The following is a 27543-nucleotide window of genomic DNA, read 5'->3' on the forward strand; positions in this document are numbered from 1 at the left end:
TCTTCCCAAAAGTACTTACTCATTAATACATAAGGTTTTTATTTTGGCCCAAAATGAGTTAACAACTCCCCCATCTTGGCAATACACATTTATTTCACCAATTTTAAAACCCAATAAAGACCCAACCAGATGCACTTCATATAGACCTATTTCATTACTTAATGTTGACTATAAAATGTTTATGAGTATTTTTGCTGATAGATTAAAGACAATCATCCCAGGCATTATAGATATAGACCAGACAGGCTTTATTGTAAATAGAAATACTTTTGATAATATAAGGAGAACTTTAACGTTAATTGATTTTGCAAATAGGAAAAAGAAAGATTTACACTTATTAGTCTCAATATAAGTTCAGCATTTGATTCAGTAAGTTGGGACTACTTGTTTATCTTACTGAAGTGCACAAACTTCTCAGATGCATTTGTAAATCTAATTGAACATCTATATAAAGGAGCATTGGCTTACATTAAGATAGGAACATATGTCTCACAAAAATACCCATTTTAAAGGTACAAAACAAGGGTGTCCACTCTCTCCACTATTATTTACTTTAATAATGGAGCCTTGGGCTAATTTGATCAGAAACAGTACTGATATAGAAGGATTTGATATAGATGAAAATACAATATCTAAAATTCAACTTTTTGCAGATGATGTTCTAATTACATCAGCAGGATCTAACTCTTCTATGCAGTCCTTATTTGATAAAATGATGGATTTTAAAAATATCTCTGGTTTAATATTCAATGAAGAAAAACTAAAATATTACCAATATACACATGAAAAAATGTCCTCATTAATGATTTTAACAAATATATACCCAACTCAGGTCAGATAACTTACTTAGGTATAATATTAACTAAAGATATCAAATCTATTATACATAATAATTATAGTACCTGTCTTCTTAATATACAAAATCTTTTCAATAGCTGGAACAATATGTTTTTACCATGGAAGAGAGACTCACAATTATTAAAATGATAGTATTCCCTAAGATATTATACTTAATACAATCAATAATACTCCCACCTACAAAAATAATTATTAAGAAATTGAATTCACTAATGTTAAATTTCTTATGGGCACCTAATAGACCTAGGATTGCATTAAAGAAACATACTAATAGCTGGTCTCAAGGGGCATTTCATTTCCAGACTTTAATTTATATACTATCTCTTCTATTATAAAAGTTATTACTTTGTTAATAGATCAGTCATATGTTGCAAGATGGAAAGATTACTGGGAACTAATTAGTATTCACTTCATGAAAATCTCTTTAATACATAAAAATATTATTGTAAATAACCCCATGTTATGGTTACTAAAAGAATTTTGTACTTCATCCATTACACCAAAATATATAGTTAGTTACCCATTAAACATTATTATCAGTTATCGTAATTTTATATTCATGCATCCTAAGTATAAGGAATGGAATTTTATTCTATTCCCTATAATGTATACACAAGGTATGCTTTTGTCAACCACCTCTGAAAGAACTCTTTTAGTCACAGAGAATGATCTAAAGTATTGGTATCAGTTACTGTCTGATAATAAAGTAAAAAATTTTGACTTCTTAAAGCAAGAATTATTTGAGAGAAACATGTTGGTTAGAAATTCAGACTTTTAGACAACATCTTATTAATAAAATTGATTTAATGTCTTTAACAGTTAAAGAATCTGTTCCAATACTGATTGATTACTTGATATTAAATTTACAACATAGAGTTTCTGATAAAGGTAAGCTCTCATACATACATAAAATTATCAGAGAAGAAACTCATTACAGTTCAGATACCTACTGGAATTATTTCATTTCCATTAATGGTGAATCACCAAAACAACAAGATAAACAATATATATTGGAATCTGCTTATAAAACTACTTCTTCCATTAATTGGGGACTTTTTACTTGGACATTTTTACATAGATCCTTCTATACACCTTTAATGATGAATAAAATAAATAATAAAGACAACTTATGTAAAAGATGTAATGTAGAAATAAATGCTGATTGGGCACATATGTTTTATGACTGTATAAAATTGAAGGAATATTGGAAGTTAATCAATGATTTTTTGCATGCCCTTTTCACAGATAATTTCATTGTTTCTAAATCACTTATATTATTTAACACACCTGTTCCTAAAAGTGTTAAAACAGTTAAACTTCCTTATTATGGTCTATTCTAGCAGTGGCTAGAAAAATAATAACCAGAAATTGGATTTCAGATACCCTCCTTCATTTAATGAATTTAAAATGTTATGACTGAAGTGTGTCATATGGAATTGATGACAATAAAATCAAGAACTACTAGAAAAACATCTTATTATATTATATGGGATACTTTACAAAACCTGTTAAAAAAATCTTAGTTTCAATAGCATGACATTATAGTTTAATCAATTGATTTGATTTGTAGTGGATGTCTTTGTAAATACTTTGGTTATTTTATTGAATGTTATAACTATTTCTATTTTAATTGCTTGTATAAAATTGTTATGACATTTATTTTGTATGTTAAAAACAATAAACTTGTTTTAAAAAAAGAAAAGGCATAATAAGCATAATCAAGTTTGTGAATGTTAAAAAAATCATACTTACTATTATAACTAATACATCTAAAATGTTCCACACACTTTTGAAGTATGTCAGTTTGTGTATACGCACTTCAAGAATCTCTTCTACAATGTAATAGAATATGAAAACACAGAAGATGATTTCACAGGCTATTACAAAATAATCCCAGTTGTTAACATATCTAATGAGCTTCACTGTCCAGATCTGCCAGGATGGGATTGCACCTCCAGTTGCAGGAAACTCCACCACTAGTCTGTAAAGGAAAATAATTACATTAATAAAAATTCAGTGTGTTACTAATAAAATAACTAAAACTTTTACAGACCATTTAATCCATTCCTATTTTACATTATTCTGATATGGTTCTGGAATGGTGTTTTGTGTAATATGTATTGTTATCAGTGTCCTGCATATGATTTATGTCTGTATTATACTCTAAGTATTGCCACAGTACTATTCAGGTAGCCAAAGAGAGGAAATAAAGCAAATGAGTTTTGGATCTGAATAGTTTACAAACTACTGAAAAATTTGTTAATTCAATTGTATTATACCATGGTCCATATAATTAAGTGAATTCTCAACATGTATTTGGTCCAAAGCACATTCCAGCAGGAATAATTCCTCTTTTATATCCCACAGGAACATTACAAAGCACACCATATAGCTATTTAAAACTTTAACCGCAAACACGTCCAGATACGGGCACAGAAACAAAATAAAGGCAGCAGGAATCTATGAGATGCCGTACTTATATTTTGTTTGCAGTAATCTGTCATATATCATATTTGCATTTGTTTGCAACTGGTTAAATTAAACACAAACCTCTTCCACATTTGACAGAAATTTGAGATCTGTATCTAAAATACAGATTGCTATCAGGAAATTCACCTTTTTTTCTCCCAGGAACTTCCCCATTGGATCTACAACTGACACCCAATCAGCCCATTTGTAAGATGAGAGCTGGGTATTCCCAGGTTGGGTGAGAACAGTACATCCTGTTTATTCTTACCCAAGAATCTTGATCAGCCCTCCATTACATGGTGACAGCAAAGCAATAGGGTTGGGCCAGCTACTGGTCTTATGGGGTAGCCTACCCTCTCCTAGAAATAACATAGGAATTGTAAATGTTGTTCTGTTAATAACAGAAAATTCAAAATTCAACAATTTTGTTTTCAAATATTAAACATTAAAGTTATGCCACAAACTTAAAGAAAAAACAGTACTGATATCTTTACCCACTCTGAGTATGTGACACTTCCATTGTTTTAAGCTGAATCAGTTAGAGAAAGTAAATACTGACCACATCACTAACACCTCATATAAGAAATACTGACCACATCACTAACACTTCATATAAGAAGGACTTTTCACTGGGAAGCACACATCTGACTATGTATTGATCCTTAATATACACATAGTTATCTAGGTCATAGGCAATGTCATAGTATAAAAAAGGAGTCCACATATTGCAGAAACCATATTCCATCAGTGTTCTAACAGACAGAACACATGGTCTATCAGTAATAATGCTTTTACCGTTATTCTAAATGAAAAACTTCAACTGGGTCCACAATTATAACTAACCCAAATAATAAGTGAGATCAAATAATTATTGTTTCTGTTTGTATCATGGTCTTTATTACACATGCAAAAAACATATTAATATAATAAAACAATGTTCAAAGATTAATTATTTTCAGACAGTAGGAAACTATCTTTTGGCCTTTACATTCTCAACAAGGGAACCTCTCCTACTTTAACAGTCTCAGGCTGACATGAAAGGCTTTTGTTACTATGAGTACTAAATCATGGGAGTTTGTTATTCTTTCTAAATGATCCCAGTTAAATAACATTCTATTTCTTCACAATGAGGAAATGAGGGAAGAAGATGAAAAATAGCAATATTGTTTTATAATAAATATTTAAGAACATACCAGAAAAATGTAAAGTTTAATGTTCCTTCAGATGAAGATTGTTTGCACAGCCAAAATGCTAACTATCTTCAAAATATTAAAGTTTGATGATATTTTTAGGATTCCAAGATGGTGATCATCCTATAAACACCCTCTCCATGAGGCTCCTATCCCAAAAATTATAATAGGTCTTTTAATCATCAAGGTAGAAAAGAAAACAGGAATATTTTACCTAATAATGGCGGTTTAACAAGAAACAGGTGCAAAAAGCAGCTCTAAATGCTTATCGAAGGAAGAATTTTACTACTTATCCCAATGGTTTCCAGAAAAGCATCCAGCACGTGGAAAAATAGGCCTGAACAGGCACAACATAACTACAAAACCCAACGGCCTGCTATTCCTTAGAAAACATGTCCAAGGAAGCAGAGATTATGGAAACGCAAACCAGTAAGACTAAATTATCTGCAATAGCCTCCCCAGAGAAGGAGACCCTTACTAAAAGTCAGAAAGTAAACAGAATGAAATGAGTAAATCTAGCGTTATAGTAAGATCAGAAGCTACCTTCCACATGGACGACCTCAAAGAAGTGCTATTGCCACTTCGGAAAGATATGCAAGGCTTCTCTGAACAGCTATCAAGCTTTGGGAGCAAGATAAATCAAATGATAGAACAAATGAATGATATGGAAGAATCTACCAAAAACAATGAGTTACAGATCGCCTTACTAAAAGAAGAACTAAGCAGCAAAAATGCAATAATGCAGGGCATTCAACAAAAAGTACTAGACCTTGAGGCAAGAAGTAAACACAATAACATACTAATCAAAGGCTTATCAGAATCCTATAACAGTACTCAACTCACTGAAATAATTACACAAATCTTTCACTTTATATTAAACCTTAATAAGAATGCCAATCCACCTATTATAGAAAGAGCACATAGAGTGTTGCACACCAAACAGAATTTGAACTCCCCTAGACAAATATATGTAAAATTACTGAACTTCCAAGATGTTCAAAAATTACTTCTAGCTGCCAAAAAACAGAAACAAATCATTTGGAACAGCCACAGAATAACTCTATCACAGGATCTCCCAACTGCTATAAAAGAAAGATGTCAGAAACTTTCACCCTACTGTGCAGAACTTATCAAGAAAAACATTAAATTTCAGATGAGGTACCCCAATACTCTAATTTTCACATTTAACGAAGAGAAGTTTACAGCTGACTCACCTAAGGAAGCCAAAACTGTTTTTTTGAAATGCTTTGGCAAAGCTCCTGATAACTGATCCCTCGTGCAGTTAAATCTGTCACTTTCACTTTTTTTAGGTGAGTGACTGCGAGCATTAACAGCCCAGACATCAGATGCGACATCTGAATAAATCTGTGTGAAATTAAAAGGTACAATTAATAACTTGTTTTTTTCCTTTAGCTTCTTTTTAATTATTTGCACCCAGAAATGCTCACCGACAGGAAGGGATCAGCAAAGGAACATAAGTGTCATTTTCTGTTGTCAGGTAGGAGCGGTTATGGGTGGCAACTTCCTGTTTTGGATCCAATTCCCTTGTATAAACGAAGCACACACAAAGAGAAACAGACTAAACTCACGAAAGAAAGTACATCCTTTAAAGGACTTAACCCACAACTGTAAATTAAGGGCATATAAGATATTAGCTTCTGCTGAACATTTAGTGTGGATCACAGGTATTTTATGACTGAAGTTAACATAAAGATGAGAAAGAATAGTCCCAATCATATTAAAAGGCAGTTAGTAATAGTTGTTTTTAAACCTTAAACTTATTACAAATGTCTGAAAGAATAATAAGATGCCTGTAAAAGACTTGGCCAGTGAAATATTACTGCAATTATGTCTTAGAAGAATTGCAAAACCAGCAATTTTAAACATTCAGTTGTAGTGCACTACCTATCGCAGATCACAAAAAGAATGCAAAATGGTATAGAATCTCAAGAATTTTTAAAAGTAGTTGTAAAAAATTCTAGGTCTTGGCTTGATTATCTTTGAGTGATGACTACTGCTGTTTGCTACTGGGATGATTTAATGCCTTGCAGCTTTCACATAAAAATAAGTATTCTTTTCAGTGACTATAAAGCTGCTGGCTAGAAGTTAAGAAACCTCTAATCTTATATTGTGCAAAAAGAATTAAGGACGAAATGTATTTTTTGTTTAACAAAGTTAAAAAAAAATTTGCAATGCTTTATGAAAGGGCATAAAGTAAAGTAATAGGCATGATGCTATATAAGTTTAATGAGCTTTTCTGTTCTGGTTAGCTTTATCCTGCAAATTTCATGTCTAATGATCATACTTCTGGCGACATTCAGAACACCAGTTAGCAGCAATGATAAGCCTATTACTGAAGGATTAGGACATTATATTATCAACTTCCAGCATGATGGTTAAATGCACCCTATTTTCTTTTTTCACTATAACATAAATAGGAGAATTTGGCCTTTATACTTGAACAAGCTGAGAAACAACCAAGTGCAAGCCTTGACTGAAGAAGCTGAAAGGACAGGGACAGGTGCAATCAAAGCACTTCAGATACTATACTATTATTGGTGCCTGCCCCTTTTCGATAAAAAGGATTCGTCAGAGCAGGTCAACAAGCGGGGGACAAGAAAAAGAAAAAGAAATAAGACAGAACAGGTATGGCAGAAAAGAACTGTGAATTGACTGGACTTGTCTTTAATTATTCTGATGAGCTTCTATCTAGCTCAGATTTGTCCTTGTTGAATAATAAAGGGTTGATGAATATACCGTGAATTGGGTTGAATGAAACTTGAGGTGACTTTGACTCTTTGCAAGCAGGGTAGCTAGCGTGAAGCTGTCTCTGACAAAGAAGAGAATAATTGAATTGAAAAGTAATAATAATTTAAACTTCCAAAAAAACAAAAGCAATTTCTCTCACCCACTACCAGCCATGAATGTTTTTTTTATTAAAGCTTGTGACAATGATTTCTATGAAATATACTCATCAGAAAGTCAAGAAAAGATACCGTACTGTAAATTAAATAATTGAGAATCATTGCATAAAATGAAGCATAAACCTCAGCTGATAATTTCAGCTGATAAGGAGGGGGGTGTAGGTGTTATAAATAAAAGAAAATACAGAAGAATACATTGAAATTTTAGATTGTCCCTTTGAATTGAATGAATGTTATAATGAGAAAGTAATTATTGATATCAACACAAAAAATGACAATCTATATGATTTGTATGATGATGTCCAGATAGATCAAGCAATCAGATGCATTTAATTATAAAGCCAAGAAGAACCAACTGAACCGAGTACCAAGGTCTACATAAAGAAGAGAACCTATACCAATGAGGCCTATAGTCTCTGGAAGGGACTGGGGCGACTTATAATATTTCCATTTTTAGAAAAAATGCTCCAGACCATAGACACTAGACATTTGCAATCTGTTTACTTGTATATGTACCTGCTTCATGTGATGCACATTAATTGAATAATGAATGCTGGTGAATAATGAATTTTTTTCCAATTATACAACTTATCATATCTTTTTAATAACTCTTTTTTTTTTTTTAATAATATCTGATTTTTAATTATTATTATGCAACATTCACACAGGTGATGCTATGGCTAACTCTGGGACAAACTATGTGCTGGTCTAAGGAGACATGTTGTTTACATGTTGTGGAAAGACATTTTATGGAGAAATTAATTTTTTTCGAAAGATTATGGAATTAAAAATTGGAGTATTTAGAAGGGACTGTGAAAATTGTTGTTGACTTTTGAGATTTGTAAATTTGAAGACTTTCACATGAATATTAATATTAATAATCATTATCTGATAATTAATTTTGTATTTTTAATTAAAATAGGAAGTTGAAGTTGAATTTTCAGAAAGAAAAAGAAAAAAAAAAAAATAAAATGCAATAAGTATGCATCCTACACACCTTTGCAGGAATATAGAAAAGGACAGGATTAATGAAGATTAACTAAATTGAAAAATAATTGTATATGTGTAGAGGAGATAACTATTACTAGAGAAAGAATTTTTTTTTAAAAAGTTTTTATGGACCAATTTGATTAAAATATTTTAAGATTAATATACTTCCAATGTTAAATGATAGTTCGATAGATTAAAGGAAGAGGAAGAAGAAGATAAGAGATGCAAGCGACAACTAAAAGGGTTATATAGCAGAGTATAATAATGAATAATATAACATATGGTAACAAACAAGGAGTAACTAACTTAAATAATGAAATACACAAATAAGCATAATAGGATTATTATCACAACAATTTGAACATTTTGACTCTGGCAGAAGATATTAGACTGGTGGTTGTGGCTGGTATATTTTTTATATTAAAACATCTACAAAGAAAAAGAAGGAAAGAAAGAACCTTAGACATCAAAATTGATAGAACTATATATAATAGTATTCACTTTTCCTGCTTTTCCCCATGAAAAACACAAAAAATGCAAAAACATAAATACACAGTGTTAGGGAACAGGGGCTTTCTTGAGTTCAAACCACAAGACATATGCTGACTACAGTAGTAAATATATATATATATACTGCAACCTCTCCTGATGCCTTTTTTTATATTGGACAAAAAAAAAAAAAAAAAAAAGCAGCATATAACCACACTTATGATATATACATAAAGAGTTGATAGATCTGATGTTATTTGTTTGAATGAATATAAAATATTGCTTGCTTTAAGACTCACAGCTGAAATGTGAAATAGACTGGTTATAACATAAATAGGAGAAGATTAGATTTTTGTAAGAAGGGTAAGGGATAGCATACCTAGGAATGATATTTCATCTGTATATATGTTTAAAAGTTTTTTTTAGTGCCTTTTAAAGTTATTTGTTTTAAGTTGCATAAAATTTTATTTCAAAAAGAATTATGCTCTTTCAAACAAGAAGGGCGGGTGGATGGGCATGGGTTTGGGATTAAAAGAGTGTATTGCTACTGCTGTGTTCATACCTCAGTACATACATATACCTTTAGCATTAATAGCCATATTACTTAATCTTTTTTGTGAGAGCCTGGTAATCCAAATATACCAACAGCGTACAAACGAAACATTAAACTCCACAGATTAAAACGTTAAGATGTGGCTTATAGGTTGTTGGAATGTGAGGGGGTTGAAAGACAAAAATAAATTGTATACTACACTTAGTATACAAATCAGATGTTCACATGTGCTTCCTTCAAGAAACACATATGTAAAAAGAAGAGCGGAAAGGTACATTAAACAAAAAATGGATTAAAGAAATAATCGCAGCTGGGGATAATTTAATCGCAGCTGGGGATAATTCAAAATCTAAAGGAATAGTAATAATAATTAAAAAGTCCTTTCAACATGCAATTATTGAGCAGTTTTCAGATGAAAGGGGTAGATGGTGCTACTTCACAACCATTAACCCTTTTAACAATAAACAAATGCTTTTTCTAACCATTTATGGTACTTGTCAAAAGCAGCACGATGTTATCACAAAAATTCACAATATTCTAAATAAATTCACTGAGCATGAAATAATAATAGGGGTGACTGGAATGCAGTAATAGACCCGGGAATAGACTGTACTAGTAACCCCCAAGCACAAAATTTGCAAGCATCAATCGCCCTGAATGAACTTATGATCAACTTAGGCTTAATAAACCCTATCACTTTCGGGGAAGGACAGGAAAGAAAGGGCCTATATACATATCTTTCCAAATGCCATAATACATGGTCAAGGATAGACTTTTTCCTTATTTCAGAGTCTCTGACAGAATGGGATGTTAAATATTGCACTGAACTGAGATATTTTTCAGACCACTCCAAAATCTCATTAAAAATTAATATGTTAAATAGATCAACAAATAGGATTAAAAGTAGAAGTTGGTCTTTAAATAATAACCTACTGTTGAAAACAGAGGTAATTAGTGAAATAATCAACATCTTAACACATCTAGACATGAGTATGGCAAGTACAGATATCCCATATGACATCCAGTGGCCTGCTTGCAAAGCACAGATAAGAGGTGTCCTTATCCAAAAAGCTACTTATTTCAAAAAGTTAACAAAAGAGAAAGAAAATAAACTAATCAAAGAATTAACAGGGTTGGAGAAAAAGCTTGAAACTAATTCAAACCCTGATGTCGAAAAATTAATAAGTAATACTCACAGAAAACTATATGAGTTATATCAATATAATTACTCCAGATATGAGCTAAGATGTATAGCAAGATACTCAGAATGGGCACAAATACCATCAAAAGTGTTAGCCAGTATCACTGCAAACAGACAAGAAGCAGCCAGGATTGCACTTCTTCACTATCAAAATTAGGTTTTCAGGACAGACGCACAAATAATTGAAGTATTTCACCAAATTTATACTAAATTATATAGCTTTTAAAACCACTAACCCTCTCAGGAAGAGATTACAAACTTTCTCAGCAAAATAACATTTCCAAAGATTAAAGAGAATCATTTAAGAAATTTAGAGGCTCCACTCAAACAACAAGAAATAATTGATGCTATTGGTAGACTAAAAAGGAAAAAGCCCCAGGCTTAGATGGATATACTTCAGAATTTTATAACACATTCAATCAAACCTTATCATCAATTTTGTAGAAAGTGTATAATTACATAAAAGTATATGGTATATCTGATCATCATTTAAATAAGTCAAAAAACATTTTCATACCTAAAAATAACTTAGAAAGATCCAATCCGCACAATTATAGGCTCATATCTTTAATTAATATGGATATGAAAATACTGTCATCAACCTTAGCTGAGAAGTTAAAAAAGGTTATGCCTTCTTTAACTACACCAGAACAAACTGTTTTTTTTTATTAAATAGACAGACATGGGATAACACATTAACTTTGGATGCCATGTTACATCCTAACAGAAAAGACAAAAACCCGAGATATGGACTAATACTTGATGCATGCAAAGCTTTTGGCAGAGTAAGTTGGAGGCTCTTATTTGTGACCATGGCATAATTTAATATACCTATGGGCTTTATCAACTTTGTCAAAACCTTATATAATAAAACTTTTACTTACCTTTACATTAATAGGAAATTATCTGAACCTGTTAGAATACTGAACGGAACTAGACAGGGCTGCCTCTTATACCCTCATCTTTTTAACCTAAATCTCAAACCCTTATTACTCACAATTGTTCAAACCACATTTCACTCTAACCCTAAAACTCTTAATGTTAAAGTAAGTCTATCAGCATATGCAGATGATTTAAATGTATATTTTGAACAGCCTATTTCTGATATTCAGAGGCTAAATGATACAATTGAAAAATTCTCAAAGGTTTCGAACTATTCAGTGAATCATAACATATCACTTATATTTCCCATTAACCCACTACAACATAAAGAGTTTTTATTTTCTGAGTCTCCATACAAAATGAAATACTCATTTAAGTATCTTGGAATACAGTTTGACCATACTTCTTCCTCCATGTATCAGAACAATCTTATGAAAAAATGGAATGGTGTTATGCAAGACATTCACAGATGGCAGCTACTTAATTTGGCCCTATTATCAAAAGTAGCAATCATAAAGATGAACGTTTTACCCAAACTTTTATATCAATATAATGCCTCTAAGTTGTTTATTCCTAATAACTTTTTTCAAAAGGTCAACAAGGAACTGGCCAAATTTATTTGGTACCCAAAATCTGTTAGGACAAAATATGAGAAGCTGAGTTACCCTAAATAAAAAAAGGGGTCTAAGTTTGCCAGACTTTTGCCATTATTATTGGATCACATGTGCAAACAGAGTTATTCTAATCTCAAATTTTGAACTGAATAAAGACACATGACACCCCTTATGGGTTAAAATCTGGCATAATCATATTAAAATTAATAATTTTAGCCCTAAAGCTCTGCCCTTTCTATCAGCTAAAAGTTTAAGTAATTCATCTATTAAGAGTACATTGAGGCAAAAAATAAAGATTTTCCAAATTTTAATAAAATATATGGCGTTAGAAAAAGCTTTTCCATACCTCCAGCCAATTCATATCAACCCAAATTTAAGACTAAATAATAAAATGATTAACCTAGCAGACTTCTCCTTAATTAAATATTGTAGCATTTGGGATATATACAGACATAAAGAGAAATCACTATCGGAACTCAGAGAGGTACTAAAATTTGGACAGAAATATACTATTATCTTACATCAAATCAGAGAACTTCTTACAACTATAATCGTAGATGAACGTAATAATGAAAATGACATCCCTAAGGTAATAGCCATTATGAACAACCTGTCCAAAAAGAAAAATATGTTATCAATGACTTTTAAAGCATTAACAACTTTTAAATATCAAAGAGTTTTGTTATTCTCCAATTATTAGAGTCAATATAATAACGAATTAAGTGAGGATCATAAACTAGTAGCAATAGAATCCACTTTGAAGCACTCCCCCTTTCAAAAGCTTTTATATACACAACTGATGATTAATAATAATACTTACTTCACACCTTGCATCTTAAATAAATTTAATCATAATAAGTCCCCAGCATGTTCATGTTTCTCCTTTTCTCAAGCTGACCTACGGCACATCCTTTGGTCTTATAACCATACATATAAACTTTGGGATTCCCTTAAAGTCAGATTAGAAAAGATGGGATATCAGAAACCCACCGTATCATGGGAAATGGCGCTTCTGCACATTACTGATGCTAAACTTCCTAAATTGAAACTTCATGTACTTATCACAATATGTTTATTAATCAAACTATATATAACCAAAAACTGGATGGATTGTACTAAACTATCCTGGAAAAACTTCAGAACCTTGGCAACAAAATACATATCTTTACAAAAAATCTTTTTAAAAAATCCTAATAAGAAAGATTATTGTCAGGAATTTTGGAACTTGATCTTTACGATTATTCAGGTTGATTAGAGAAGTTGATATTCACCTAAACAGAGGATCATACTAGATTAGGATAATGAGTTTTGTTCCTTTTCAATAACAGTATTATTAATAACATTATTATCTGCCTTTATAATCCGTCACTATTAATGTCATCAGTACCATTAACATCATCATCATACTTCATTATCATCATTAATACTATTATTATCATACATTTATTTATTTTTCCTTATTATATATTTTTTTTTATTTTCTCTTTTTATGACTGTTGGTACTCCAGGAATCTAAGGTTTTTTTTCTGTAATACCTGGCTCTATTTTCTTAAACACGCAATAGCTGTATATAGATATACATAGTAGTACTTAACATTTTTTCATAATATTGTATAAATGTTTCCTTTTTTCTTAACTTTATGAGAGGTATTAATTACTAATGGGCTTATCTTTTGATTATGTTATTACCGTGTCTTGAATGTTTTCCTTCCGAAAGTCATGTTTGATTATATGCATGCTTATTACTTCTTATGTGAAAATAATAAAATGTTATTTGAAAAAAAAAAGTTTGATGATATTTTCATTAAAAAGTAGTAGTTCTGCAGATTTGAAATTCAAGGAAACCTGGAAACCTTAGTACACTGCTGTCAGTAAGACATCATACTTCAATTCTAATCAGCATCTAGTTATAACCAGTGTTTATAGTTAGATATAAAAACTTTGCAAAGCCAAAGCTGCACATACATCAAAGCAAATATACCTTTTCTCAATAGCATTATTAGGACGCAGTTTACTACAAGATGAGAAAGTACCATTGTGTAAAATCTTACCATGACTGTAGATGTCCTTCTATTCACTTTTGCAGTATTCATTACATTAGGGATCCCCTGCCAAGGGTGGCCCAATACCCAGCCAGTATACTAAAACCTTTAGGTTGCTTTAAGGTGCACCATGTATCACATGTATGCTCCTTGTGTAGCATGGGGCATAAAGGTGATGTCTGGAAATACCATCCTCAGAGCTGAGAGCCCCAGTAGTAACAGGAAAAGAAAAGGTAATCGGTACTTCCAGAATAAAAATGCACCAGAGGGTGGAGGGAGGGACTGAATACTGCAACAGTGAAGAGAAGGACATCTACCATTATGGTAAGATTTTACAACTGTACCATGTCCTTCCATTTCACTGCTGCAGTATTCCTAACATTAAGGAGTGCCAAATCTCAGTAAGAAACTTGGGAGGAGGTAGGACCAGCAGAACCCTCTAGGAAGCCATGAAGGTTGGCCCTTGCAAAATCAGCTCTAACTCTGGAGATTCCATCCAACTTTTAGTGCTTGGTAAATGTATGCACAGAAGTCCAGGTAGCTGTCTCAAGCATGGAGTTAGTATACAAAGCCTTGAAAAAAGCCCCAGAAGGAGCCACAGTCCTGGCAGAATGAGCCTAAGGAAGGCTCTTACCATGAAAGGAATAACAAAAAGAAATAGTTTTTGAGATGCAAGAAGAAATAGTTTGCTTGGATACAGCTAATCACAAGGACCAGGGATGAAAGGAAACAAAGAGCTGATTAAAATCTGAGTTGTCTGTACACAATCCAACATGTGCAGTACATTCTCACTGGCAGATTGTGAAGAAGGGAAAAAAGTGGGCAAATGTAGACTGATTAAGGGACAACTCATTCACCACCTTGGGCATAAATGAAGGATTAATACACAAGGACACCCTGTCCTTATGAAACAATAAAAAAGGAGGACAAGCCAGGCAGGCTTGAAGCTCAGTCACCCATCTGGCAGAAGTAAGAGCTAATAAAAGAACAGTCTTCAAGAGCAACGTTGCATGGAAGCTGAAGCTGCAGGCTCAAAAGCAGCCTGAGTAAATTCTTCGAAAATAAAATTAAGATCCCAGGGAGGAGGAACAGGGCCTAATATGAAGGACACCTTTTAGGAATTGTTTAGCCTCAAATCTTGAAATTAAAGGAGGAGATAAAGGCAGACAAGTAGAGAGATCTGATAAATGGACCTCAAGGAATAAACCAACTCAGCACTGAGCAATTCACACAGATAAGAGAGGACCAAAGGAGCATCCACAGAAAGTGGATCCAGGTTACGAGAAAGACACCAAACAGCACACCACTCCCATTTAGATAAATATGATTTTCTAGTATTGGGTTTCCTGATCTCCTGCAGGACCATAAGCACTTCCTCAGAAAAAAAAGATGTCTATGTGGAATCAAATCCTATCATCCACAGTGTCACATGAAGAGTGAACAAGTGGGGATGGATGTGAGATCCTTTGTCTTGTGTGAGTAGGTCCACCCTGTGAGGTAATTTGTGATGATTGCCCTTGGTTAAATGCAGAAGAAGAGGGAACCAACGCTGTCTCAGACAAAAGGGACTCACCAACAAGATTTTGGGAACATCCTGTTGACTTTTGAGCAGGACTTTTGGAACGAGGGAAGAGGAGGAAAAGCATAAAGAAACATCCCCTTCCAAGAAAAAGATAGGGTATCCACCTTCCAAACCAGAGGACCTGGGACTCTGGCACAAAAAAAAGGAAGTTGTCTGCTCAGAGGGGAGGCAAATAAATAGTATCCCAGTGGTGGACAATGTCCAGAAACACATCCGTGTGAAGCATCCATTCATGGGTTTGAGGTAAGGACCTGCCCAGAGTGCCTGCCATAATATTTGAGCCTGAGAGAATGTAATACTGCCTGAACAGTCACTTGATACTGTACAGCATGATCCTACACTAGGAGTGCCAACAGGCAGAGATGTTAAGATCTTGTCCCCCCCATTTGTTTACATACCACATCACTGTGCTATTGTCTGTAAGTACTTTGAAAGGTCCTGGGGAGAAAAGAGGATAAAAAGCCTGAAGGGCCAACAGAAGAACTCTCATTTCTTTGACACTGATTTGCTCTTTCTGTTGAAGAGATGACCAGACCCCCTGCACCTTTAGAGAACCAACAGCTGCTCCCCATCCCACATCTGAAGCATTTGTGAACAGCTCCTGAGAGGGAAGAGGGGGAAGAAAAGGGAGCCCTGGATTTACAGACAACTGCTGGATCCACCAGTGATGTTCCTTCCAGAGATAAGGTAGAAGACGAACTACAAATTCTAGGGTAGGAGCATTTTGAAGCCAAACTGACTTCAGAAACCACTGAAACTTTCTCATGTGGAGTTTGGCCAGAGGGCGCATCATATGGATGGTGGATGCCATGAATCCCAGAGCTCTCTGAAACTTCTTGACTGTAATAGAGGCCAGAGGAAAAAGAGTTTAAAAGAAGGAAATCAGTGTCAGCGCCTTGGGAGGAGGCAGGGGTGTCAGCATAGGCACAGTCTGAATCATGCACCCCCAGATAACCATGGTCCTGAGAAGGAGTCAGAGAAGACTTTTTGAAGTTTACTGTGAATCCCAGGCTTTGCAGAAGGGAAATGGCAAAATGAAGATTTTGTAGCAGGATCTCTGGAGAGGATGCCTGAAACAGGAGATCATCGAAGTAAGGAAATAATTGGATCCCTCAATCCTGCAAAATGCAATCACAGGAGTGAGGCATTTGGTGAATACCCTTGTGGCAACAGAAAAGCCAAATGGCAAAGCAGAGAACTGAAAATACCAGGAAGCAACAGAGAGATGTAAAAACTTCCTGAAAAGAGGATGCATCAGAATATGGAGATAAGCATCCTTGAGATCCAGAGACACCATATAAGCCTGAGGAAGCAAAAGAGGGAATAAAGTCTGAAGCTGAAAAGGAGGACACCTTCAGAAAAGTGTTTGGATGAGAGAGGTCTAGACTTGGTCTCTAAGTACCTTCTTTTCAGGATACTAGAAACACCCTGGAGTAAAACTCCCTCCCCCTTTGGAACACAGGTACCTCTTGAATAGTACCCTGAGTCAAAAGGTCCCAAAGAACCTCTGGAAAGAAGGAGAATTGTTCCTGAGAGGGCTAAGAAACACCCATAAAAGGGGGAAGGGATTTCCCAAACCATGAAACACCCCAGGCAAATAATGGACAGGACCCAGGAATCCTGATTAATCTGTAGCCAAACAGGAAGACAGAGAAAGAGGCAAACAGAAAGAGTAAAGTGACTGGGAAGACTAGGATAATCAGACAGCACTGGGTATATCTGGAAAAGGAGACTTCTCAGGCACTCAAGTCTGAGTAACTTTCACAGGAGGAGCCCACTTGCCACCCGTTTTACCCTTAGGAGAAAGGCAAGATTGCCTGCAAACAAAGGCTGGTTTATTGGGGTTGTTTCTCTGAAATTTAGGCACAGGAGAAACAAACACATGTTTAAGTTCTAGTAGAGCCTTGCCCTTATCCTGAAGGGACTTAAACATAGCAGCAGCAGCTTCACCAAACAAATGTTTATTATTGAGAGGGGCATCCATCAACTTAGCCTTAATATCATCAGGCAAAGATTGAAGCTGAAGCCAAGAATACCTCCTCATCTCTGACCCAAAAGCAGCAGCCCTAGAGGAAGCATCTGCTGCAGCATAAGTACACTTCAGAGAATGATGAGCCATCCGGGAGGAAGTTCCTACTAGAGAAAGAGCAGATATTTTACTCTCAGAGTTCTGGAAGATCAGAAATAATCCAACAAGCCTGGGATACGATTGCCAAAAAGTACCTGGACGTATGAGTCTGATAAGTAACAGCCCTAAAAGCCAAGGTAGCAGTGGTGTAAAGCTTCTTGCCTAGACTTTCCATGGTCCTGCTATCTTTATCAGAGGGCAGGACCTTGGGAGAAGGAAACAATTGAGAGGGCTTGTCAGAAGCTACAGACACCACCGAGGGGTCAGCAGAAGGACAGTTGTACAAATATTTACAGTCCTCAGGCACCCTATAGAATTGATCAGGTTTCTTGGGAACAGGGGGCTGAGATTCTGGATCCTTAGGAGCATTGGAAAATAAATCCAGCAAGGCAGCCAAAACAGGAGGAACAACAGAAGGTTTAGGAGAATCCATCTGCAGCAACTCATAGTATCTTTTATGTACCTCAGAGACCTGAGCACAATCCCATTTTAAGAAATCCATCACCTTGGAGATCAAGTCCCTGAAAGAAATCTCTTCAAAGGGAGTACCAAGAATGGTAAATTCCTCTTCTTCGGATCCATAGTCCAAAGGAGAAGGAATCTGAGAAGAGTAAGGAAGGGATTCCTCATCCAAATCCAGCTCCTTCTCAGAGAAATCCTGTTCCCTGGGTCTTTTTAAGGGAATAGAGGACCAAGGGGGGGGGGTGGAACAGAAACTACCTTAGGAGGTTTCAGTGCCATCAAAGCACCAACAAACCCTGAGTGAAGGCCTGCCATTCACTCTGTGGATCCTTCAGAGCAGAAGAAATATATTTAGTCATTTACTTTTTCTTCAATGGGATGTCTGCCTTATAAAATTTGAAAGGTTCTGACCCAGCACAGCATTCACTAATAAATAGTAGGGACTTCTTCTCTGACTAATATTTTGAGGAACACCCCTAGATACTTGAGAAGAAGCTAGATATGAGGAGAGAGTCCAACTGGGCTCATCTGGTGGTTTGAAGACCCAGAAACATTGGTAGAATTAGCTAGGCTAGGACCCAACAAACAGTGACAACAGTACAAACAGTGTTTGGAGAGACAGAGTGGGTGTGGTGGTGTGTCAGGGGTTCAGCCCAGCCCTGTGCTGTTCATGTTCACTGGTGAGGATTTAGCACATTAAGTTGGTTGAGGGATCAACAAAGTCACAAAGCTGCTGTATGCAGTGTGACAGTACAGGCAGGCAGCCTCTCAGCCAGAGTTTCAGCAAAGGATAGGATGATGGAATGCTTGAAGGCATGGCATGATGTATGATTAAGCACACAGATAAGACAGCGGTAATGGCAGAAAATTGGGGAAATCAGAAGAAGCTGAGAACAGAGATAGAAGGGAAGATAGTGGAACAGGTAAACAGCTTCAAGTATCTGGGAGGAGTAGTTGAGGAGAAGGGTAGCCTGAATGAAGAGGTCAGAGCTAGAATCTGAGAGGCTGCAGCCAACTGGAATAGATTATCAGGTGTAGTCTATGACAGAAGAATGCCAAAGAAGCTGAAAAGTAAGGTGTACAAGACAGTGGTGTGACCAGTACTACTGTATGGTACAGAAACTTGGGCAGTAAAGGCAGAACAATTGAAGAAGCTAGAGGTGACGGAAATGAATTACCTGAGAAAGGTGATAGGATGCACACTGTGGGACAGATGAAGAAATGAGGACATAAGAACAGAAGCCAAAGTAGCTCCATTTGCAGAAAAGATCAAAGAGAACAAATTACAGTGGTTTGGGCACATGCGTAGAAGAGCAGAAGACAATCTGGTGAGGAAGATTTGAGACAGGAAGAAGGTAAGAGGAAGCAAGGATGTCCAGCAAAGAGGTGTGAAAGAAGATCTGCAACAGTCAGGCATGAATGTTGAAGAAGGCAGGAGTGTGGCAGTGAATTGAGAGAGTTGGCGACAGTTAACACGATACCCCAACCCCATGTAGAAAAATGGAAAAAAGGGGGCTGATGATGATGATGACCACTAAGCCCCTCAGAGTTAATCAGGCATGGATCACCGTGAACATCTGAAATGGAAGTCTGCAATGCCTCCTGAGAAGTGCTTAAAGTTTGATTCCTGCTGGCTTCCAACCCAGTCGCTGCAGAGGAATCCAATGACAAAGTCGAGCAAACATCTGGGCCTTCACTTGCCTTAGGAGAGATGACCAGCAGAGACTGAACAGCAGTAGATTCCAGCCTAGGCTTCTTGGCCTTCTTCTTCACTGATGGCTGTCCCTTAGACCAGCAAGTACCTGCCATCTTGTCTTTCTCAAGAAGCTTAAGACACTGATTTTCAAGATAGAGTGCCAAAGAGGATAGTCCACTATGAATGGTTTTAGATACAAAAGTCTGACAAATGGAACAGGGCATATGGTCGTGAGAGGCACCTAAGCAAAAAAGACACTGGTCATGGCAGCCTTTATGGGGAATCTGTCTCCCATACTGGCATTTACCCTTCTTGGATGATGTAAAACCCCACAAGCAACAATAAAAAAGTATAAGTAAAAAATAATCCCAACAGGTCACTTACCTGCAGCTGCTTGGTGAACCAGCAACGGAACGGGTGTTCAGACCGACAGTCAAGTGATGGTATTCAGAGGTTCTGAGGATTGTATGTCTGGGTGTCACCTTTATGTCCTACACTACACAAGGAACATATCTGTGATGTACTGCATACCTTAAAGCAACCTAAAGGCATTGGTATACTGGCCGAACGTCAGGCTGACCTTGGCAGGGGATCCCTGATGTAATGAGTACTGCAACAGTGAAATGGAAGGACATATAATCTAATATTCAAATACTCAACACTTAACTATCAGAGACTTTTGCTGGTTCAGCAGTGGGGACACCAGCATTGTATGCTGGAGGCAGAGCTGTAGATAGGGTGAGGCAGTTGTTCCCGGGCAAAGTGTTAGGGGGCATGACTAGCAGATGCTGATCAGTCTTTAGTGCATTACTGATACTAGAAATGAATGCCAATACTGTGGTGTATGGTACAAAATGTGGAAGCTGCTAACTACCAACTGTGGAATGCAGTCTGCTACAATTTGAAAAATAAGATTTTTTTTTGGTGGGGGTACTCAAATATGAGAGGACCTTTCTGGCTGAAGGTCTTGTATTTGAGTTTCAAATAAAATATAGTATTACCTTTCACATCTAAAATTCTAACAATACTGTGCTGAGGGCTTCCTCTGTGTGTATGTGTGTGTGTGTGTGTGTGTGTGTGTGTGTGTGTGTGTGTGTGTGTGTGTGTGTGTGTGTGTGTGTGTGTGTGTGTTTGTTTTGTACTTTGACTTTGTTAGGAGTTTCCTAGTTGAAAGGAAAAAATGTTAAAGGAAAACTCAGCACTTAACTACCAAGAGCCCTGTTTTGGTCAACGGCAGTGACAGCAGATTGTATGTTGAAGATCTTGAGTTTGAGTCCCAAATATATTATTTTCCTTTCACTTCTATGATTCTAACAGTGCCTAAGCAGAAGACTTCCTCTGTACTTGTTATGTTTATGTGTGTGTGTGTGTGTGTGTGTGTGTGTGTGTGTGTGTGTGTGTGTGTATATTTGTAATTTGACCTTGACCTGGCTGGGGTTTCCTAGCTGAAAAGAAAAAGTTCTTAAGCAAAACTCAGCCTTTAAATGTTCAGATGCTCTTGTTTGTTCAGCTGCAGTGATGCTGGCATGGTATGCTAGAGGTCATGGGTTCGAGTCGACATGGTGACATCATGTCATGATCAGAAGCCTTGGTAGGTAGAAGACATAGTGGCAGATATGATATAGTGGTTATTTTATTTCTGCTGTTTGCTGTGAGTTAGGAAACATGAGATAGACACATGCATTGTGTTTTTTCTTAATGCCCAGTTTCTGGCATAACCTAACAATGGGCCAAGATAATTTTTGGAAGAAAAATGAGACCAGGTCAAATACAAAAAAATATATAAATATATGAAGTCTATCACATGTAAGCTAATATATAACTAAAAAAAAAAGTAACACAACAAATATGAAAAGTCATACCATAGGATTCAAGGATTTCTCTCCACCTGTGCCACTTCCCTAATACAGTTTGATCAATTAGAGTGACAGAGAGAAGTTCTGATGCATTTATTAAAAGCAAGCAACACACACACACACACACACACACACACACACACACACACACACACACACACACACACACACACACACACACACACACACACACACACACACGTTCATTAAGCCTTATTCATGCCCCCCACAGGCATGCACACACATGTCTATACATATTGATATCCCATATGGCTTCTCTTTGCTTACCTACACCAAGAGAACTTCCATAGGAATGAATGGGTGACTGCTATATTTTGATGGCATCCACTTTTTCTTCCTAGTGTTAAATTTTACTTGGCCAAGTAATTCTGTGAATTGCTAGACTGAGTAATTCAAGACCAGTGAATATTACTGTGGGAGGGCACATGGCTAATTAGCATTAGCCCCTCATCTGGACTGCTGCATTAGCATGTGGCTTCAGCCACAATGCCACTTTCACAGAGGTAGTGCACTCTCTGGATCAGAAAGGCTTAGAGCTGTGTAGAATCCTTTGGAACTAACGTTTTTGCATTGTGTAAGTCTTTCTGAATCCCAGGGATAGTCTTAGGTACAGACTGTATGAATAGCTGACTCAGCTACTCAATTGACAATGCTAAAAACTGTATTGGAATAAGTTCTTCACGTCCCAGTAATCCCAGCCATATAATGGAGACCAGTAAAACTGTTATATAAAGCAAAATGTTCAATAGTACAACATAGACTTATTGCCAAAGTTGCTGAGACTGATAGAACACAAACAATTACATGCAGAAGTCAATTATTTTGACTACAGGCAGCTCAGGTTAAAAAAGTAGCTTAGTAATTGGTAGAATGGAATCCCCAAAAATATAACTGAAAGTGAATAGAACTGAATATCACAGGCATCTCCAAAAGTCTAAACCTCATTGGATAAATAGTTAAAAGTAAAATCAACTCAGATTAATTGTAAAACAACACGCCAATAACATTTTACAGTGGACTGATCTATAGATATTAACCAAAACTTTTGTAAACTGCCAAGAAACTGCTGTTATTCAAAACACAGCACACAGTAGGCAGATGTCTACTAACAAAACTGTATAAAATTGCCAATAGAAAAATGAAGCACAAAGCAGGATGAATATAGCAATAGTTGAATCAATCATCACACAGTTCAAATACAAGAAACTGATGCATGAAGTGTTGAGTCAGATAAAACACAGTTCACAGACAAGTGCAGGCAGGTAGAAAAATAAGTAGGCAAGCCAGGTTCAAGCATGCACTAGACTGTTAAATATGAAACCGCAGAGCAAAAAACAAAGCTCACAGCAAATGAACAGTCTAGAGCACTTTGTTCATTGCACATGACACTCTAAAAGTCAAATATTCAGAAGTAAAATATGCAAACAAGTATAAGTCTGCTAGGTAGGTGTTCCAACAACAGGGAACATGACCTGGGTCAACACATTAATAAAATCCTAACACCAGAGGGAAATCACTGTACTTAAGTCCTTTAGCAGCTAATCAAGTAAATGATCAGATACTTAACATATGATGTAAAAATGTGCCACTAAACAGGCCATCACTCTTCGTGTTATCTGACAGCTATACATACAGACTCATTAGAAGTGAGAACAATTAGGTAAAATTGGGAGAAAAGCTTATATTTTACCAGAGCCCAAGGCAATATCTGTGGGACCAAATCTGTATGCTAAAAGTTTTCATTCCAGCACTAATCCATCCTCTGTATAACACAAACTTCATTTACTATAGAGTTATCATTGAGACGATTGCTAGATCCTTAATTTTCTTTCAAAATATGTGTGACGCCGCTGCAGTGCCCCAGTAATCAAGGATCATCAATCCTCACCACCAACACCAGTGAGGGACGTACACATTGGGAGGATGACAAGTACACACACAGTAAAGTACAATTTTCCTTAAGAGCACACAGAGATCACAGTCAGTCTGGGGCTGGTTTCTGTCTCTCTCCAGATCCCCAATAAGACTCCCCACTGGCACAGCTATAGGGTTAAGATCTCAGCCGAGTGGTCAAGCCAAAACCTCAAGCACCCTCTCTGTATAACCAGTGCTTTGTGTCCTTGCACAAGTAGCTGAAACATACACACACACACACACACACACACACACACACACACACACACACACACACACACACACACACATACACACACACACACACACACACACATTTTGAGATTTCATTTATATACAAACACAAAGACACTCCTGGGGAAGGCTGGCACAGGCTTACAAGCTATGCCCCCTTCTGCCCAGACTATAAGGTAGTAATCATTGCCACCAACCACCCTTTATCACCTACTACAAGGCCCTTACAAAGGATGACCAATTCTACTGTGTAATGTTACTATTGTCCACATGGAAAGTGTGGCCAACAGCAAGGCTATTTAAGACTGGCCTGTGCAGTGTTCTTTTTAGCATGCACATTTAAAGATATTCAGGGCTGTTTTTGCCTAAAATTTATGTACTGTCCCTCATACATTTCTTGTAAAATGTTGATTATAGTCAAATAATGATGTAATCCTTTTTCATAAATGTATCTGTCAAGTGTCCTTCAACTTAGAATTATTGTTGAATTTTCCTTATGTCCTCCTGAAACTTTTGATTTTCTGATAAATCACTGAAAATTTATAGTCATTAGAGTCAATAACAGTATTTAATATTCCACTTCCACCCGCAGTTAAAGCTTTGTCTTCAAATACTTGGCAACATACAAAAAAGAGAGTACAAAAAAACAAACAAACAAAAAAAAACTAAAAATTAAAAAAAAAAAAAAAAATGACAGTAGTGATCTTCAAGTAGTGAGAAATCACAATCATTACTGTATTCTGGTTGATCTCTTGCCAGCCTCTGATTTCATGGATCATGTCATTTTAATAGAAATAGAAATTTACTGTGGTATCCCTTGTGTTGTACTGAAATAATTCACCTTCTACTTTTCTGGATGCAACCAGGGAGTGGTATCAGGAGTAAGTATATCTTCCTCCCTAGATTATGGGGACCTCTTTGTTCTCTATTTACTTGTTGCTGCAACATGATTTTCTTTATCTGACAGGCTTGCATTATCATTGCTATGCTGATGATGCACAGCCATGAGGAGTCTAGGTTTGTTCTTATCATAAGATCATAGAAGGTTACTAGGTTAATGGCCTTGGGGCCCTTACAAGCCTAGCCAAGAGTTTATCCCCAAAAAGAAACCTCAGTTAGTACCTGCTACCCTATCAGTGAGGGACACAGGTGAACCCCTGGGGCAAATTTGTGTTTTCCCATCCACTCATCAAGGTTGCACTTGAAGAGGGTCAGCGAGGTGCACTGTTTGACATGTATGGGAAATCTATTCCGGAGATGGGGCAGCCTCTGGGAGACAAACCTGTCTCTCCAGCAGGTTTTGTTGATGTCCCATATTAGATTCAGGCCTTTGGAGTGGGTAGTGTGTGAGGAGTTAGATTTATGGATATGGAGCATCTCTAGTAGGTCAGGGTCCGAGATTGCCTTGTAGGTGAGACACAGATCTCCGAGGAGATCTCTGCCTAACATATAAAGCTATGTTAAACCCAGAGCTGTTGGACATGCTACACTTAAAGAAATCCCAATCCCTCTGAGCTACATGCTCTAGGGACCTAAACCTTGTCACCACAATAAACAGGACATGCTGGAGGGATAGATTACTGTCCCAGAGACTTCTTATACTCTGGAACAAGCTACCCATCTATGTCATGCAAAGTTCCTCATTAGCACTCTTAAAGAAAAATATTGATACGTGGATGGGAAACAGGAAATACACCCTGGGGATAACTTCTGTGGCTCTGCTCGACAGGGGCACAGGAAATTAACTTTCTTGGTTGGCATAAGCCAGGGAACCTTGTTGGCTAAGCTTACTTAGGCCCTTTGGCCGATAGCCTAGTACCTACCTATGAACCTATGAACAGAACACCCTGAGCAATTTGTATGATACCAAGTAGAGTGATAGTGATTTGAGCCTGTCTGCATAGGACAGGTGTTGGAGGCCATGGATTCTCTTTGTGAGGTATTTCAGTGGCCCTTCCAGTTGGTGCAGATGTTTGGAGAAGTACATCCCAAATGGGGAGTTATCCTCAATTAATGGTCTAATGAGGGAGGACTGTATTGTAGTTTCTGTGCTGCCCATACCTTACTTGGATAGAAGGAAGTTTCTCTGTTCACCAATGAGAGTGGGGAGATTTGAGCAGCCTATCTGTCTCTGGAGGAGTGGCTTTCAGCTCAGAATGTGTAGTTTATTGGCATTTTGGTCTAATTTCTATCCCTTTCATCTTTCTGCTATAAAAACCCACATTTGCGTGTTTTTTGTGCTTGTATCAGCTCAGCAAGAACCTGCCCAGGTGACCTGCAGAGTCCTACGGCAGCAAAATGAGAAAAGAAGGACTTTGGTTTGATTTATGTAGTTTTTTGGCTTGTTTCTTGCTAGATATTGTTAATTCCGCCTAAACGCTTGGTTTTTAGCATTTATTTGATATTAATAAGCCTATTTCAACTTTTTATTGTACTTAGTTACTGTTTGCACTTTTAAAATCATTTCTGTGAGAATTTAAACTGTTTTAACTGTTGTAGGCTACACACTCAAGTGCGATAGCCATTTTACTGTGCTTTAAAGCGATTATTTTGTTTTATTTGCCTTAACTTCTTAAAAATATATATATATATATAACCCATTCTACTCTTGTTTCCTGCCTTTCCGAAGTTAGTAGACTCTGTTTTTCAGAGTTTGCTGAATCCATGGCTGTATTGTAGTTTCTGTGTTACCCTTACCTTACTTGGATAGAAGGAAGTTCCTCTGTTCACCAGTGAGAGTGGGGAGCTTTGAGCAGCCTATCTGTCCCTGGAGGAGTTGTTTTTAGCTCAGAATTTGTAGTTTATTGGCCATTTTGGTCCAATTTCTATCCCTTTCATCTTTCTGCTATAAAAACCCACATTTGTGTGGTTTTGCACACCACGCAGCTCTGGTTAGCTAGGGTTAACTATCCCCAGCTCCACAAAGTCTGCTCTTCAGTTTTTCCCTTATAACTAGTCAGTCTTTCAGCCTAAGCACTCAGACCTGCACCTTTTAGCCCAGCACTTGTTCTAAATCTGCTGCAGATTAATAACCCCCAGCACTAAAACCCAGCATCTGCCAGGAGGGAATAGTCTATATATTTCCTTACTTGGCAACTACTTCCCCACTTAACAAAAGCAAACAGTCTTTACTACTTATTCAGGCATGTCCAAGAGACAGCTCCCGGTGTACTCTCCAGCCTACCTGATGAACCTGGGCATCTTGAGGCAATGTTACAACTGCCTCATGTACACAGACAACCCTCTCCTCCTACCACCAAACACTAACACTTGTGAGAGATGCACTTATACAGCCAATCTAGAGGCAAAGCTCTCTCCAACCAAGACTGGAACAGACAGTCAAGAGGAGAAGGTAATAACTCACAGCACCCCACTCACTTCACATAGACCAACTAAACCAACACCTCCAAAACCCACACATAGTAACAGCAAGACATA

The 27543-nt window shown here is 36.6% G+C and overlaps 1 protein-coding gene across 1 annotated transcript in view; it reads right to left on the minus strand.

The window, feature by feature from the left end:
* The window catches only part of PKD2L1 (polycystin 2 like 1, transient receptor potential cation channel), a 505878-nt gene that overhangs the window by 213787 nt on the left and 264548 nt on the right, over window positions 1-27543 (minus strand). Inside the window, exon 6 of the mRNA XM_044056364.1 lies at window positions 2611-2839. Coding sequence (XP_043912299.1) covers window positions 2611-2839 — 229 coding nt within the window. The remainder of the gene's footprint in view (window positions 1-2610; window positions 2840-27543) is intronic.

This window comes from Protopterus annectens, chromosome 14.part0 (assembly GCF_019279795.1).
Source record: "Protopterus annectens isolate FY-2018-M chromosome 14.part0, PAN1.0, whole genome shotgun sequence".
Taxonomy (NCBI): Eukaryota; Metazoa; Chordata; order Ceratodontiformes; family Protopteridae; genus Protopterus; species Protopterus annectens.